The sequence below is a fragment of the Pungitius pungitius genome, chromosome 19, assembly GCF_949316345.1.
Source record: "Pungitius pungitius chromosome 19, fPunPun2.1, whole genome shotgun sequence".
NCBI lineage: Eukaryota > Metazoa > Chordata > Actinopteri > Perciformes > Gasterosteidae > Pungitius > Pungitius pungitius.
In genome coordinates this window covers 1,165,755-1,179,701 of record NC_084918.1, presented here as the reverse complement: position 1 = coordinate 1,179,701, position 13,947 = coordinate 1,165,755, and the positions used below count along the sequence as shown (strand labels likewise).

Here is a 13,947-nt window from a genome sequence, read left to right as displayed (position 1 = left end):
CAGGAGATTCCAACGCAGGAAGCCTGGAGCTGCCAAACGTTGTGCCCTGGTGTGAGGATTCTAAGACTTTTGTTTGGTTAAAGGCGGTGAAATGGTGCCATGCAACATTTGAAGAAAGTGCCGTTCTTTCACAGGGAAAAGAATAGATCTTAAAACAAGCTCCATTTAAAGAGAAAATGGTTTTAATTTTATCGTGACAGTGATCTTCAGTGATGCATCAAAAACATCTAGAAATGATTCGTGAGTGAATAAGTAGATACACAGTACGTATTTATTTATAGCATTTTGGTACAGTATATAATTCTTTATATACTTAATACCTAAATTGACCAAACATTTACCTTTTATCTTCTTACTGAGATATAAGGACAGAAGAAGTCCCTCATCTCAAATCTTAATACTAAAACGTGTCAACAAGAGCAAGTTATTAGAAAACCCCCCAAAGAAAATTACAATCATTCTGTGCATGACGAGGCTGCAGTACAAAGAGACACCCCCCCCCCCCTCGCTCTTCTCTCTATTGCATTAACTGTACAGTAAACAGTCAAATCGCCTCAGCAAACAGGATGAAAAAATAGATGGGCAGGTAAATATAAATCAGTAAAAGTTTAAAAAATGAAACATCCGTGGAAAAACGTACTGTGAAAAAGACACAAAGAAGATCAAATGTAGCCGTCCACCTCCAATGTTCTTTGATTGTATTTATTCTGGTTTCATGGGGGTTCAGGCTGTAATGCATGTAGCACCTAGCACAACATTACATTTTCTCTTTGTTTGGAGTCACTTTGTCTGCTTATAAAGGAAGCCACATACACTCATCCCACTGCTTACAATTCATGCTAAGCTAAGAGAGCTAACGGAAAGAATGAAAGAAATTCCCAAGATTGAATGAAAATGTGTCCAAACTGTAGCTTTTTTTTTTTTTTTTACAACAATCCTTTGACTAACCACACAGAGCCGTTGCAGCACCAGTTTGGCGTGAGCACATTACAAGTTGTGTGAAACGTCCCCCCCCCCCGACGGTTCAGACGGAGCCAGGCGGGGGTCACTCACGTCCTGCAGCCGAGTCCAAAGTCTTTGTGCTGCTGCTACCAAAAAAAACATTCCTGGAAGTAATTCCCAACGCGTTGTTTCAGAGAAAAGTGAAGGAACGGGACGAGAGGAAAGAGTGAAGTGAAGGTTTGCATCTTTATTTCTATCCTATTTCCAGTCTCCTAATCAGAGGGAGACATAAGGGACGTAATGGCAGCACATGGAGCGCCTCCCGTGGGGGGAGTTGAGTCCCCTCGTCGGGGAAAATCCACCAGGGGGTTGGGAGGGGGGGGGGGTGTTGGAGGTGTGCGTGTGTGAGGGGGGGTTTTGTCTTCTGCAGTCAGAGCAGCCCCCGCCCCCCCCCCCCCCCCGTCCCTCCCGCCCTCAGCCGCACGAGATGACAGTGAAGCGCTTGGAGATGCAGGACATGTTGTGCAGCACGATGCCCAGGAGGAAGAGCAGCACGCAGGCCACCAGGATCACCGTGCACACGCCGGACCACGCGGAGCCCTTCCCCCCCCCAGCCGGGCCCGCCACCCTCCTCTCGCCCTCGCCCACCTCCAGGCCCAGCCCCTCCAGGTCCACGGCCAGGCCCAGGTGCTGGCGCTCGGGCACCGCCACCACGGTCACCGCCTTCTGGTGGCCGCCGGGCAGGAAGCGGCACCCCAGCTGCCCCCCGGGGAGGCCCAGCGCCCGCTCCTTGGCGGTGGCGGAGAGCGGCAGCATGTAGCAGCCGTTGCTGGGCAGGCGGATGAAGACCGGCGTGTGCTCCGAGGCGTGGGGGATGGCGATGACCGTGACGATGTCCGGGTCGTCCGGGAGCTGCGAGACGGACAGGCCCGGCGGCAGCCTGGTGACGCTGCGGCACCAGGGGCAGCGGATCTCCTTCTGGCTGCTGCGCATCTGGGTCAGGCACACCGAGCAGCACGTGTGCCGGCAGTCCAGCAGCTTGGGGCGCCGGCGGGGGCTGTAGTAGTTGAAGCAGATCTGGCACTCCAGAATGGAGTCCTGGGACAGAGTATCCATTTTTTTTCTTCTTTTTTGCAGATGGGCAGACGATCTGTTGCGCTGTTCGGGCGGCCGACGTGAAGGAGGGGAAAGGTCGCGTTGACAAATCACACCGTACACCAGCGACCACGACTCGACGGCGAGGTCACGGCGAGGTCACAGCTCCGAGGCGGCAGCGTGGTCGTCCATCTGCAACAGGAGAGAACGCATAGTTGAGGGAAGTTGTGATATTTCTACAGAACCGTCTCCTCCAGGCCACAAGGCTCCAAACTAGTTCTTCCTCCTCCCACACACAGTCACGTCCACCACGTCAACCCACAGCGGACGCCGCTATAGTTTTTTTTTTCCTTTTTGCACGTGACCCCATGAAATGTATTTTAAAAAAATCACACCTCAACAAGCAAACACGGCAGTGCCAACTTTTTATTTATTTTTATCCGCCGAATTGTACAAGTGTGAAGAAGATTATTAGAGCCGGGTGTCCCTCCAGGTCCTCGACTGCGTCTGCCAGCCAGACGGATCGAGTGAAGAGGCGCTCAACAGGGCCCTTTTATCAAAATACAAGATGTCAGGCAATTAAAGTGGTCGCAGCACCCCGTGGAGACACCTGCAGATAACACCAGGAGAGCTGGGAGCAGTTCCTCCCGTCTGGAGCCTTTTAGTTTTTTCCATTTTGGACGAGAGAGAAATGATCACAATCGACCTTGAACGACTGCACTCGGGGACGAGGACTTGATAGTGAGGGTGAGTGAATCGAAGCCCCGCGTAGAATCTTCTAATCAAACCCAGAATCCTTCTGAAAGCCCTTCATCGATCGATCGCTCCATGCCGAGATGCCCTCGACCGTATCCTTCAGCTCTTCCTAAGGTAATGCCAGGCCCATTATAACCCAAAGCCTATGCTGAAGCGTCTTTAACCCGCATTCTGTGTAGAGACCAGCAGGGGGCGACTCCTCTGCTCCCATAGACGTCGATGAGGAAATGACTCTACTTCTGTGTAGTGACCAGCAGGGGGCGACTCCTCTGCTCCCATAGACATCTATGAGGAAATGACTCTACTTTTCTCTTGATTTATTCCCTCAGTAAACATTGTAAACATGAGTTTATGGTCTCAGTCTCTAGTTTCAAGTCTTCTTCAATGCAGCATGATGTTCATTTAGTGATTGATGGTCCAGGAAGCAGGAGATGCTTCAGGGCGGGGCTACACGCTGATTGACATGTCGCGTGTTTGTCTCTCAGCTGTAACTCTTAACGTGACCTGGTTTCTCCGAGCCGCCGCCGAGTCAAAGGCGAGGAGGAAAAAAAGGGGCGGGAAAAGAATCCTGGTGGGGAAGAAGTGAGGAGAGCGAAATAGGAGCAGAGGAGCAGAGCTGCCCTTGAGGGGGCGAGACAGCCCCGGGTATTACTGAATCCTTTCTCCCCCAAGATAAGGATTAGCTTTGATCTGACATAAATGCTTTGTGGCTCAATATTCCCACACATCCCGTCTCTCCCTCCTGCTGACGGAAAAGCTTTTCCTCTTCTGCTTTGCATCAATTCTTCATAGTTTGCCCCCCCCCCCCCCCCTTTTCATTTCAACTTCAATCTTTTCTCCTCCACAGTCGACGCGTTGCTCGTTTTCAGCCCGCAGACTAAAGCTGCACCAGAGTCTAATTATCACAGCGGCATTCACAAAAAACAGGCCTCATTTTGTGCAAAATGCTAAAGCCCAGAAATAAAGTTAGATCACATTATTTAAGTTCACTCAGAATGAGCAACAAAACGTCTTCAAAACAATGTTTGAACGCCTGTTAAGATTCCCCAAAATGGTCCGAGTCAACATTGCCAGTTTGTTTTGTAAGTAAATAATAAGAAGAGTCAGCTAATATTCCTATAGTGTATAAGAAAGCTATGGTTTGCTGCAGCTCTAATCGATGAACCACAAAGTGTGTCGGCATCATAAATCTGTCACATCCGAGGATTTCATCTGCTGCTGAAGTCCCTCAAACAATGAAAACCTCAGAGGTCAAACGCTCTCTAAACGTGAAGAAGACAGCGCGTCTGCTCTTGAGGGGGTCGGCCGCGACCCATCGATATGATTGATCGCTTTAACCCGGCCGTAACCAAGGCGACCGGCGTGTGACCTCCTTTCCATCACACCTGCAAACACGACAACACCGAAAAAAAAAGCTTCGAATCACAGCGATCCTCGAGAGGAAAGTGCAGGATTTGATTGATCCTCGTCATCGGACTCTTTAATAAAAATAAAGATAGTAACAGTTGAACAAACACACACACACACAAACACACACACACACACACACACACACACGTTCCCTCAGGGCCTCCACACACAATCGGCCGAGGAGGAAGTGCACTTGTCCTCGCAGAATGAGGTTAAAAATAACCACTGCAGCCAGAAACGCACACACACACACACACACACACACACAATAAACTACCTGGAAGCACCAAAGGGGAATGAGGGGTGCAAAAAGGTGTGAATCTGTGAAATGTCAGCGAGTCGATGATGTCACGGCATTCATGACTATATGCAGTTCCTTCTCTCTCCCTCCAGTAAGAGCTGATCTTTTTCTAAATATATTTATTCATGTTCAGGGTTTGTGGAACACCTGTGTGCGTTGAAGCTCCGCCTCCCTCCCCATCAACAAAAGAAACGCTCATCAGCAGGACGCATCCCGGCTCTTTGATGAGGGGCCTCTTCACCTTCTCTGGGAGAACAGTGTGCAGATGAAGGGGGGGGTGAGGGGGGGGGCCTCATGCACCGGAGGCCCGATCTCCCGTCTGCAGATCCAGAAGAAGATCCCAGAGACCTGAAGATGAAGGCGAACTTCAAACAGCCGCTGACACTTTTGATCGAGCCCCTCGTGGCGGCTCTCTGAATAAAGATCATCGCAAATTATAAAATTTAAAAAAAGAGATTAACCGCGCCGCTGTCAACAATCTGACGAATTAAACCCATTTCCCAAAAGCAGGACGACTCATTTTTAAACTCCCAACCCTAAAAAACCCGATGAGCAAATCATCCACGATGGATCATTCAAACTGGGGTTGAGATTCAGGACTTTTGGTCTGATTGGTTGAAGAATCCTTGGTGATGGACGAGGCTTCACTTCACTCCACTTAACAAGCCATCAAAGGGTTCCTCTCTGCTTAAAGCAGCATCATCTTCTTCTCAGGCCGATACTTCTTTATCATCATCATAATCAAGCAGTAGTTTTTAATGAATTGTATTTCTCTGCAAATAAGCGCTTTGAAACGATACCATTTGGAATATTTAGCAGTGAACGGTTGTGTGTTAAATATCTGCGGTCTGCAGTTCCTTCTTCATCTCATTTCACTGCTTCCTCTTCTTCACGAGACACGTCCATCATCACAATTATCACAATAATGCAAATAACGCATCAGCGCCGTTGTCTTTGCAGCCAGAATAAACAAAAGTCCACATGCACAGTGTCAAGTTGTGGATGTGATAGTGGACTTCAAGTTATTGTGCAACCCCAATAACCCCCCCATTTCATCCCTAGATGTCACTAGTTAAATAGGCTTTGATATTTCTGCAGCGCTCTCTAAAGGGGGGGAGCTGAGCGGGGGCCTCGGCGTGCTGGTAACAACGCGCAGGAGCCCCCGCATCAAAGCACACACACACACGCACACACACACACAGACACACACACGCACACACAGCACAGAGGCCAGTTAGTTTACAAGCATGAACACGTGTTCACTCTCGCAGCAGCCCATCGACGCACACTTAAGATAATGGGGCCTGTTGAGGAGGCTGAAGACCGGAGGATGAATCTCAGAGCAGCGCGCGCGTGTGTGTGTGTGTGCGTGTGTGTGTGTGCGTGCGTGTGTGTGTCAGTGAATGGAAAAGCGAGGCAGATAAAGCAGCTTTAGAAAGACACCTTGCAGTAAATCGCTGTGGCAATTTGTCAGGATTAAAGCTGCATGGTGGCAGCTGTTGTGTGTGTGTGTGTGTGTGTGTGTGTGTGTGTCCGTGTGTGTGCGCGTGTGCATGCGAGTGCGTTTGTGTGTCGCAGCGTCAGGTGTTTTTCTTTATCTCAAGGTTGTCAGGAACGGGAGCACTTTCTAATACTGCTGCACCTAAAGAAATGTTATTTTATCTGAATATATCTTTTCTAATTGATTCATTGGCGCATTAATACAATTATGAAATGTCTCCAGTTTATAGCTCAAAGATGTTTATTTTCCGCTCACCTGAGGGCTATTTATCATTATTATTATTATTCATGGAATGCATCGTGTTGATGGCGTTGGATTCGTCTCACTCAGCCAGCGGACTAACTTTCGCTCTGCAGCACTGTGACAAAGTGGCTGCTGGGAAAAGGGAGCGTTAGTTTATTTTCAGGGTGCCTGTCAAAGGGTAAAAAAAAAACATTAAGTCCTAAAAAGTGCACAATTTTAAACTCCTTTCAGGATTTCCGGCCTCATTGAATCTGACTGGCAGGAATAAGAACTTGTTCCTGTGGTTGAGATGTCTGCAGAGGACACATCAGCTGACTCAGACTGACTCCATGTTCTTACCTTTCAGGGGATGTTCTTGGCTTTTCTCTTCCCACTTTTAAAAATATGTTATCGTGGATGAAAACAGGAGGATGGAAACGAGAGGAAACCCAGAAGAGCCTGGTGTGATTGTCTGTGTACCCACATGAGTGATGCCCTTCAACCCGCAACGACATCAAACGCACCCCGACGAACCAGAGATCACCTCGCCCCCCCTCTGTGAGCCGCAAGGAGGGAAACAAAAAGGGATACAAATGTCAAACCGCACACACACACACACACACACACACAGGTGTGACCTTCAACAGCGTCTCCCGAGGCTGAACACATGAGAGGGTACCTGTGCAGGCAAAGACGCCCGCTGGATGTCTCCGCTCTGATGGAAGCATGAAAACAGCACGAGGAGAGGAAGCGAGGAGAGGAAGCGAGGAGGCGTCACGGCGGCGTCCTTCCTTCGGGACACGCGGCGCGCAAAAAGATTTTTAAAAACGCAGCATTGTAAACAGGAGGCTCCCGTTTGGTGCCGTGTCGGCTTGATTGACAGATTGAGGCCTGCAGGTGTGCTGCACCGACATCGCCCCCACGCCCCCACGCCGCCGCCGCCTTTCGGCCCCTCCCCTAAATTTTTATTTTTTCCAGGAATCGGAGCAGGCTTCGGATCGGCTCGTGCTTTCACTGGAGGAGCCGATTAGCCGGAGATCGGTCCCCCGACCCGCCGGGGGGGTTCGGCCTCCAGATGCAGATAAAGCTCCATTTCTCCTTCTCACCCGGCGCCGAGTGGAGGAAACCAACCCTGCAGAACTGCAGGACTTAATGCTACAAGGCGGTTGAATTATAACCGGAGTAATGGCAGCCATTCCAAAAGGGCACCTTCAGAAATCTCACTTCTCCTGTAATAAGCATATCGGCCCGGTAAGGATTGGGTGTATTTTAATGAGAGAAATCCAGTTAATCTCCCCGAAAAAGATGTGAATTTGAGGCTTTTAACAAGCGGCATCATCTTGTCATCACCTTTAAACCTGAACTTCACACATCGCCGGCTCTGGCTTGGAGGGGGGGGGGGTGTTTGGGGGGCTCTGAGCATGATAACTAATCAAACACCCTCTACCCGTCTCCTCCTCTTCCAACCCCCTTCTTCCTGTCCTCCCCCCCCTCTTCCACTGTCCCACTCCATCACCTGCTGGGTCATTTGTACCGAGCTCTTCGCTCCCAGGAGAGACGAAGAGAAATGTCAAGACGAGGAAGACGTGGCTCATGTTTCCTCCTCTTCCTCCTCCTCCCGCTCCGTCGCTCCCTCCATTCTTTATTTTGCTTTACCCCCCCCCCCCCCATCTGCCTCCCCCGTTTCACTTTTCCATCCTGTCACCCTCATTGTGAGGCTCCGTCTGAGCCTCGTGGAATCGGAGCGAGATGAGAGGAGCCGAATGAATCACCAGGAACCCCGAGCTTCAAAGTGAAGAAAGTTCAGGTTTCATGAAGCTTTCAGTCTGAAAAAGTTACTTTTAGCCGGAGGCCGGATGCTGGATGTGGGGGTCGTGGGGGGGGGCGGAGGGGGGGGGAGTGCGGATGGGCGATCAAATCTAGGTTCCTTTGACCAAATACCTTGAAGGGACAATCAGAGGGTTTCTTATAGATTATTGAGAATAATGTGGATATGATGACACAAAGGGTGCATGCCCTGGTAACCACCCCCCGCCCCCCCCCCCCCTTCTTGTTTTGGAGCTCATTGCCATGGTTACATGAAACCACCTCCCCTTAAGGGTTGTGTCCTTGTGTTGGGACTCCTGGGCCCTGCAGACAGAAGCAGGTTTAAAAAGACGAGGTCACCCTGGAAAGAAATGAATTTTAACAAAAAACTCTGAGCCCCCCCCCCCCAGGTCCTGAAATATTAAATACACACAGTATACCTCTGCTGCTCTGCTAGAGAGCATCACAGCGGGGGGGCAAGGAAGAATAATCACTGACCTCATCGAGTAGCTGACGAGGTCTTTTAAAAAAGGATCTGAGACCATTTCTTGATAAAGATGATAAAATAAAAGGTGTCACTGTCAGAGGAACCGAACCCATAACAATGAATAAAATCCTAAAGATTCCCGTCCAAGCCTCGTTTAACGTGGCTTTAAAACTTAATGCACGGGTAAAACCTGAAAGTACGATGCGGCGACAACAAATGGAGGTCAAGACAAGAAGAAAACAATATATTAATATATAATGAACACACAGCACGGCGGCGTGATGAATTATGAAGGCGTGTGGACGCAGACGGACCCACATGTTTGAATAGAAAGAGAAAGTGGGTCAGGTGTCTGGCGGAGGGAGCAGACGGCGCCGAACCACCACCTGCACTCCCATTGGTTCCTCCTCCACGGGGGGGGGAGAAGCAAATGAGCAAAGAACAGAAATAGTCTTCATCGGGGTTCATCGCCCGTCTCCACAGAGAGGTCAAGAGGTCGCCCCCCCGGGGGGCCCTTTTCCCGGCGCCGCGTCGATGCACAACCTCATCCATCCATACCCCCCCCTTCCTCTCCCCCCCCCCCCCCCCCCCCCCCCCCACGGTAGCACCTGATCCAAAGGGACACATAAAACTAAAACAGCTCCACCATCACCGGATCAACGCGAGGAAACACTCGCAGCTCATCAATCCTATCTGGGTCGTTTGGGGGGGGGGGGGGGGTCGCCCTCGTCAAAATAAAAGCTCCTCGATCACCGGTGTGACGACAACAATTATCCCCGCAGAAGTTAAAGAGTCTCCGCTCGCTCATAAAAACCCAATTACACCCGAGGTTTTGATGAAGGAAAACAACGTTCGTTAAGGGCCTCTAAAAAGGCTTCACGCTCGGTTTCATTACAGCAGCCGTTAGAGACGAGTCAACGATAGAAAAACCACACGCTGCAATGAAATGAATCAAAGAGGAGTTTGACTGATGTCTCGTGTGAGGCGGACGGACTCCGTCGCGCTGCAGAGACCCGGCAGGAGGAGGAGGAGGAGGAGGAGGAGGCGCCTCGGAGGACAAACGGGTGGGGACGCCGGTGGGTGCGTTTAACGACGCGTCTCGTGATGCGTGCCGTGACCTCGGAGGTCCGAGGCCCCCCAGTTACTTCTATCGTCTCACCCCCAATAGTCACTTTGGAACCTCATCCACTTCCTCATCTCCCATTTATTTTTTTTAATGGCAAATTTACCCAGGCAAGGCGGCCCCCGTACTTCAGTCTCCTTCGGGGGAGGAGGACGCCGCCCCCGCCGGCACATGTGGAGACCTTACCTCATTACAGAAGGTCAACGCAGGCACACATCTCTCCGTCTCTCAGGGGGTCATGTGACATTTATTTTATTAGGAATTAAAAAAAAGCACGGAGACACGAGGGAGGAGAGGAGAAATATAAATACGTCAATACGCATCATGACCATAAAAGGTACTAGAACTTAACAAGGTTGCATTGGGGTTAAATGCAATAAAGGTTATAAACACACGACTACTCACCAGAAGGTGAGGTTGTGGTTCAGATAAGTTGTTATACATGAAAGTGGTCCCAGACACCATCGCCCTGAGCCTGGGGGGGGGGGGGGGATTAATAGCTGTGGACGAGAGCCAGCTGACTTTCTTCAGGTAGCGCAGACGCCAACGAGCCCCGAGGCGAGCGTGCAAGCGTTCCCCCGTCACTTCCTGTTTGTGCGGTTGGAAGCAGGCCACTTCCTCCTGGGGGGGGGGGGGGCCTTTATCTCGACACAGAGTCAGGCGGCTCGTGCCGCAGATAACGGCGTTGTGAAATAACAAATTACGCAAGGTCCCAGTAAAGGCCGCGCTTCATCCCGGCAGATGGGAACCAATTAGCCACCCAACTCCCAGGATGCACTTGGGCGGCGGCGTGGCGCCGGGATGCAAATGAAGCGATGGCAGCGGACCTGCCAAGTGTCGAGGGAGGGGATAATAATTCAACGCCGGGGGGGGGGGGGGGGGGGGGGGTTTGAAAAGTAGAATAAAAAGTGTGAAATGACGCAGGGAGACGGACGGAGAGACGTTGATCTAATGAACACCTCGTCCTGTTTACTTAGTTGAAGTGTTGACTCGTTGCAGAACGTGGGGGGGAGGGTGTGGGGGGGGGGGGGGAGGGGGGGGGTTTAGGTGCCAAAACTCCCAGCCTCATATTTCAAACTTTTGCTAAAGTAAAGCTCCGCGCCTCCGCAAATGTAATGTTTACCTTCATTCCCTGTGACGGCAGCGATCAGCTGTTGCATAAAGTAAATACTGTTGAGCGTAGGCGATATAAGGGGTGAAATAACCCCCCCCCCCCTCCTCCTCCTCACCCCCAGGAGAGCATAATCTGAGGTTCTTCCAAGAGACGGCATGAAAATGAACATATGTGCTCTTGATTGGATTGCGATCGTGTTGTTTATTTGGAAAAAGTAAATTCCGTCCGTATGCGCTGGTTGAGCCGCTCGTTCCAGCCTCCTGGTTCCCACCAGATGTTGAAGCTGGATGCTTCCGATGCCATGAAGTCTGTTGCAGAAACAGGAAGTATAAAACAGAAACCCACGCGGGACTCAGGCTCATTAAATAACTGGGGCATCGCCGAAGGTTTCAGCCTCCTGGGAAACAGGAATTCAACCCTCGCTTAATTAACAACACTTCTGTAGTTATTTCAACCCAAACCCTAAAGCCAAATTCTTTTCTTGACCACGCCTCAACAGTTAAAAATTTAAGTCCCGCTCGTTATCTTGTTCAAATAACTGAAGCAAATTAAACCCACGGATAACGCTTTAATCTTTAGACCTTTGTTCTCACGTTGTTCTACACCCTGAAAACAAAGAGCACCGACCAGCCCGAACCCACGTGTGTTACCACGGGAACGGCGACTGATGTAAACACGCCTTGTAGAAACGCTGCATGCCACCTCACCAGCGTGACAGCGAATAAAGGAAGTGGTTTCTACAGAGCAGGAAGCGGCTCACAGGACGTGAACTCTTACTCCTGCAGGCAATTAAGCTCGCAGAGATTAAGGCTGAGACGATGTCCAGCAAATGCAAAGCGTGGGGGATTACGGGCTTTATTTCATTCATGTTGGGAGAAGATTTAGACGGGAAAGCAGCTCTGCAGAACCGGACCAAACTTTAAATTCCTCCTCATTTGAACACCAGTGAAACAAACGTCTCCTTCTGGAAGCAGACCATGGAGGCCCTGTGGCTCCTCTATTCGGATTCTGTATATGACACACACACACACACACACACACACACACACACACACACACACACACACACACACACATTTCATCATCACACCACACTCTTCTCTCCGGGGAGACACGTTTTTGATGAAAGCATCTTTAAATTGGACACCGTTTGTAAAGGAGGAGGAGGAGGAGGAGGAGGAGAGGAGGGGGGGGGGGGGGCAGCGTGTCCCCAAAACCACACTCCTGTTTATAGGCATGAAGAACAGATGCAAATCTTGAAGTCTGCAAACAATCAGTGGAACAATGGGCGAGGATGACATCAGACCCCCCCCCCCCCCCCCCCCCCCCCCCCCCCCCCGCTGTTCAGGTGAGGAGGTCCGGGGGAGAGATAACAACACAAAGCCGAACGCATCGACCCGCATGTCGGCGCGAGGACAACTAAACTGAAACGTCTCAAGTCCCCTGGAGACGTTTGGAGAATGTCTCACGTCACCAAATCACCGCCACCGCGCACCGGGGAGGCGACATCTGGACACACGGCGGACTCCGACGCGGATGCACAAGTGTGCAGACAAAGCCCGACAAAAGGAGGCGCGGACCGGAGCGCTCCGGTGAAGAAAGAAAGAAGAAGAAAGACGGGAACGCGCACACCGGAGAGAACTTTAGTGGCGGTTCCACCCTCATTTCTAGAGAAACGCGCGGCTCACCTTGTGTTTGGTCCTCGGTTCCGATGGCAGCAGCGGTGCTCCCCCTGCGCGTGTCCGCCTGTCTGCGCGTGTCCGCTCCTCCCCGGGTCTTTGATCGGGGTGGAGGGGGGAGGTGGAGCGCGATTCGCCTTGTTTCATAGGTTCCTCCTATGATTCAACCCGAAGCGAGAAACACAGAAAAGCCCCCCCTCCCTCTCTCTCTCTCTCTCTCTCTGAGAAGAAGGAGGACACGCCTTCTTCTCACTGTAGGAGGAGAAGAAGAAATGGGCACATTACAGCTTCAGGTGACACTGAGGATGGGTTTTTTTAAGTAAAGGAACATATAAGTCTTCCATGACCTCATTTTCAGGAGTCCAATGTGTCTTTTACATCCTCCATGTTTTAATGACATACATCTACACAAGGAGGCCAGTGAGGTTGTGACATTTTAGGAGGCCAATAAATAACCTTAAATGATTAACTCTAAATAAAATCAAATACAAAACAACGTTATTCAAAATAAGAGACTCAAATACTGCAACCGTTTCTAAAGGGGGAATAGAAATAATGAAGCATTGATTCTGCCGCTCGCTGCTCCTCTGAAAGCCTCACGTGATCGATCAGATTTACTCTAAAATAAAAATGATTTTCCCGCCATCAGCTTGTGATTAAATGTGTCGATTAGAAGAAGGGCGATTCTATTCAGCAGGAAAAGCACTGCGACGTAGGCAGAGATGGCTCATCGCTTTATGGGGGTTCAATTACAAAGGAGAGCCCTGAGGATGCGTTTAACAAGATGCTATATTTATAGAGATGTGTCCGTGTGTGTGTGTGCGTGTGTGTGTGTGTGTGTGCGTGTTTGAATATCTCAGACCCCCCCCTGGGCTGCAGGTCTCGGTCCCTCGGCCCCCGAAAGCGCTCTTTGTGATATTTGCTTTAATTATCGAGGATAATGAATTTAAATTTGTACTGAGCTTGTGCATAATTAGATCAGTGATCAGACAGAAGGAGTGTCAACGCGCGTCCCGTCAATCAAAGGCCTTTCCCCGCGGCAGCCAACCGGGATCGCCCTTTTTTTCCCCACAATGCACCTCCCATCGTCGCCTCGTGTGAATGAGCGAATCCCAGAGAGCGAACGTTCCCCGAAAAACAAAACTAGGTCACCTGTCAAAGACCAAAGCACAAAACATCAGCCACCTGGTGCCACTTCAGTGAAGCCAGAAAAAGACATGTGAGGGTTCGTCTTCTGCCCAATTTCTCCTGCTGGGATCAGGGCATGCAACCCCCCCCCCCCCCCCCGCCTCCCCCACATACTTGTGTCTCCAGTGTAAATGCAAAGTGTGCGCCAGGTGGTTGTGTACCGCGTGTTGAGTGGAGAGAGGGAGCATGTTTCTGGGTCAACTAGCAGGAAACAAAGAAAGTGGAGCTGTTTGTCAGGTGGGTTCGGAAGCTGTGAAGCTGTGAGATGTTGGGCTTGTTGTTGTTTTGATTCCGCTCGGATGAGCTCATGGGTTTGGGAAGGA

The 13,947-nt window shown here is 50.5% G+C and overlaps 1 protein-coding gene across 1 annotated transcript; it reads right to left on the bottom strand.

The window, feature by feature from the left end:
- Positions 1-1,393: 1,393 nt before the first annotated feature.
- On the bottom strand, positions 1,394-12,740 carry rnf152 (ring finger protein 152). The gene is made up of 2 exons (XM_037456698.2): positions 12,446-12,740; positions 1,394-2,229 (listed from the first exon to the last, which is right to left on the bottom strand). Exon 2 carries the CDS (start codon positions 2,056-2,058, stop codon positions 1,417-1,419), a length of 642 nt encoding a protein of 213 aa, XP_037312595.1. The 5' UTR covers positions 2,059-2,229; positions 12,446-12,740; the 3' UTR covers positions 1,394-1,416.
- Between the last annotated feature and the right edge of the window lie 1,207 nt (positions 12,741-13,947).

What these genes read in the sequence shown, in the direction of transcription:
- rnf152 (XM_037456698.2), bottom strand. Translation starts at nt 2,058, where the DNA reads ATGGATACTCTGTCCCAGGACTCCATTCTGGAGTGCCAGATCTGCTTC.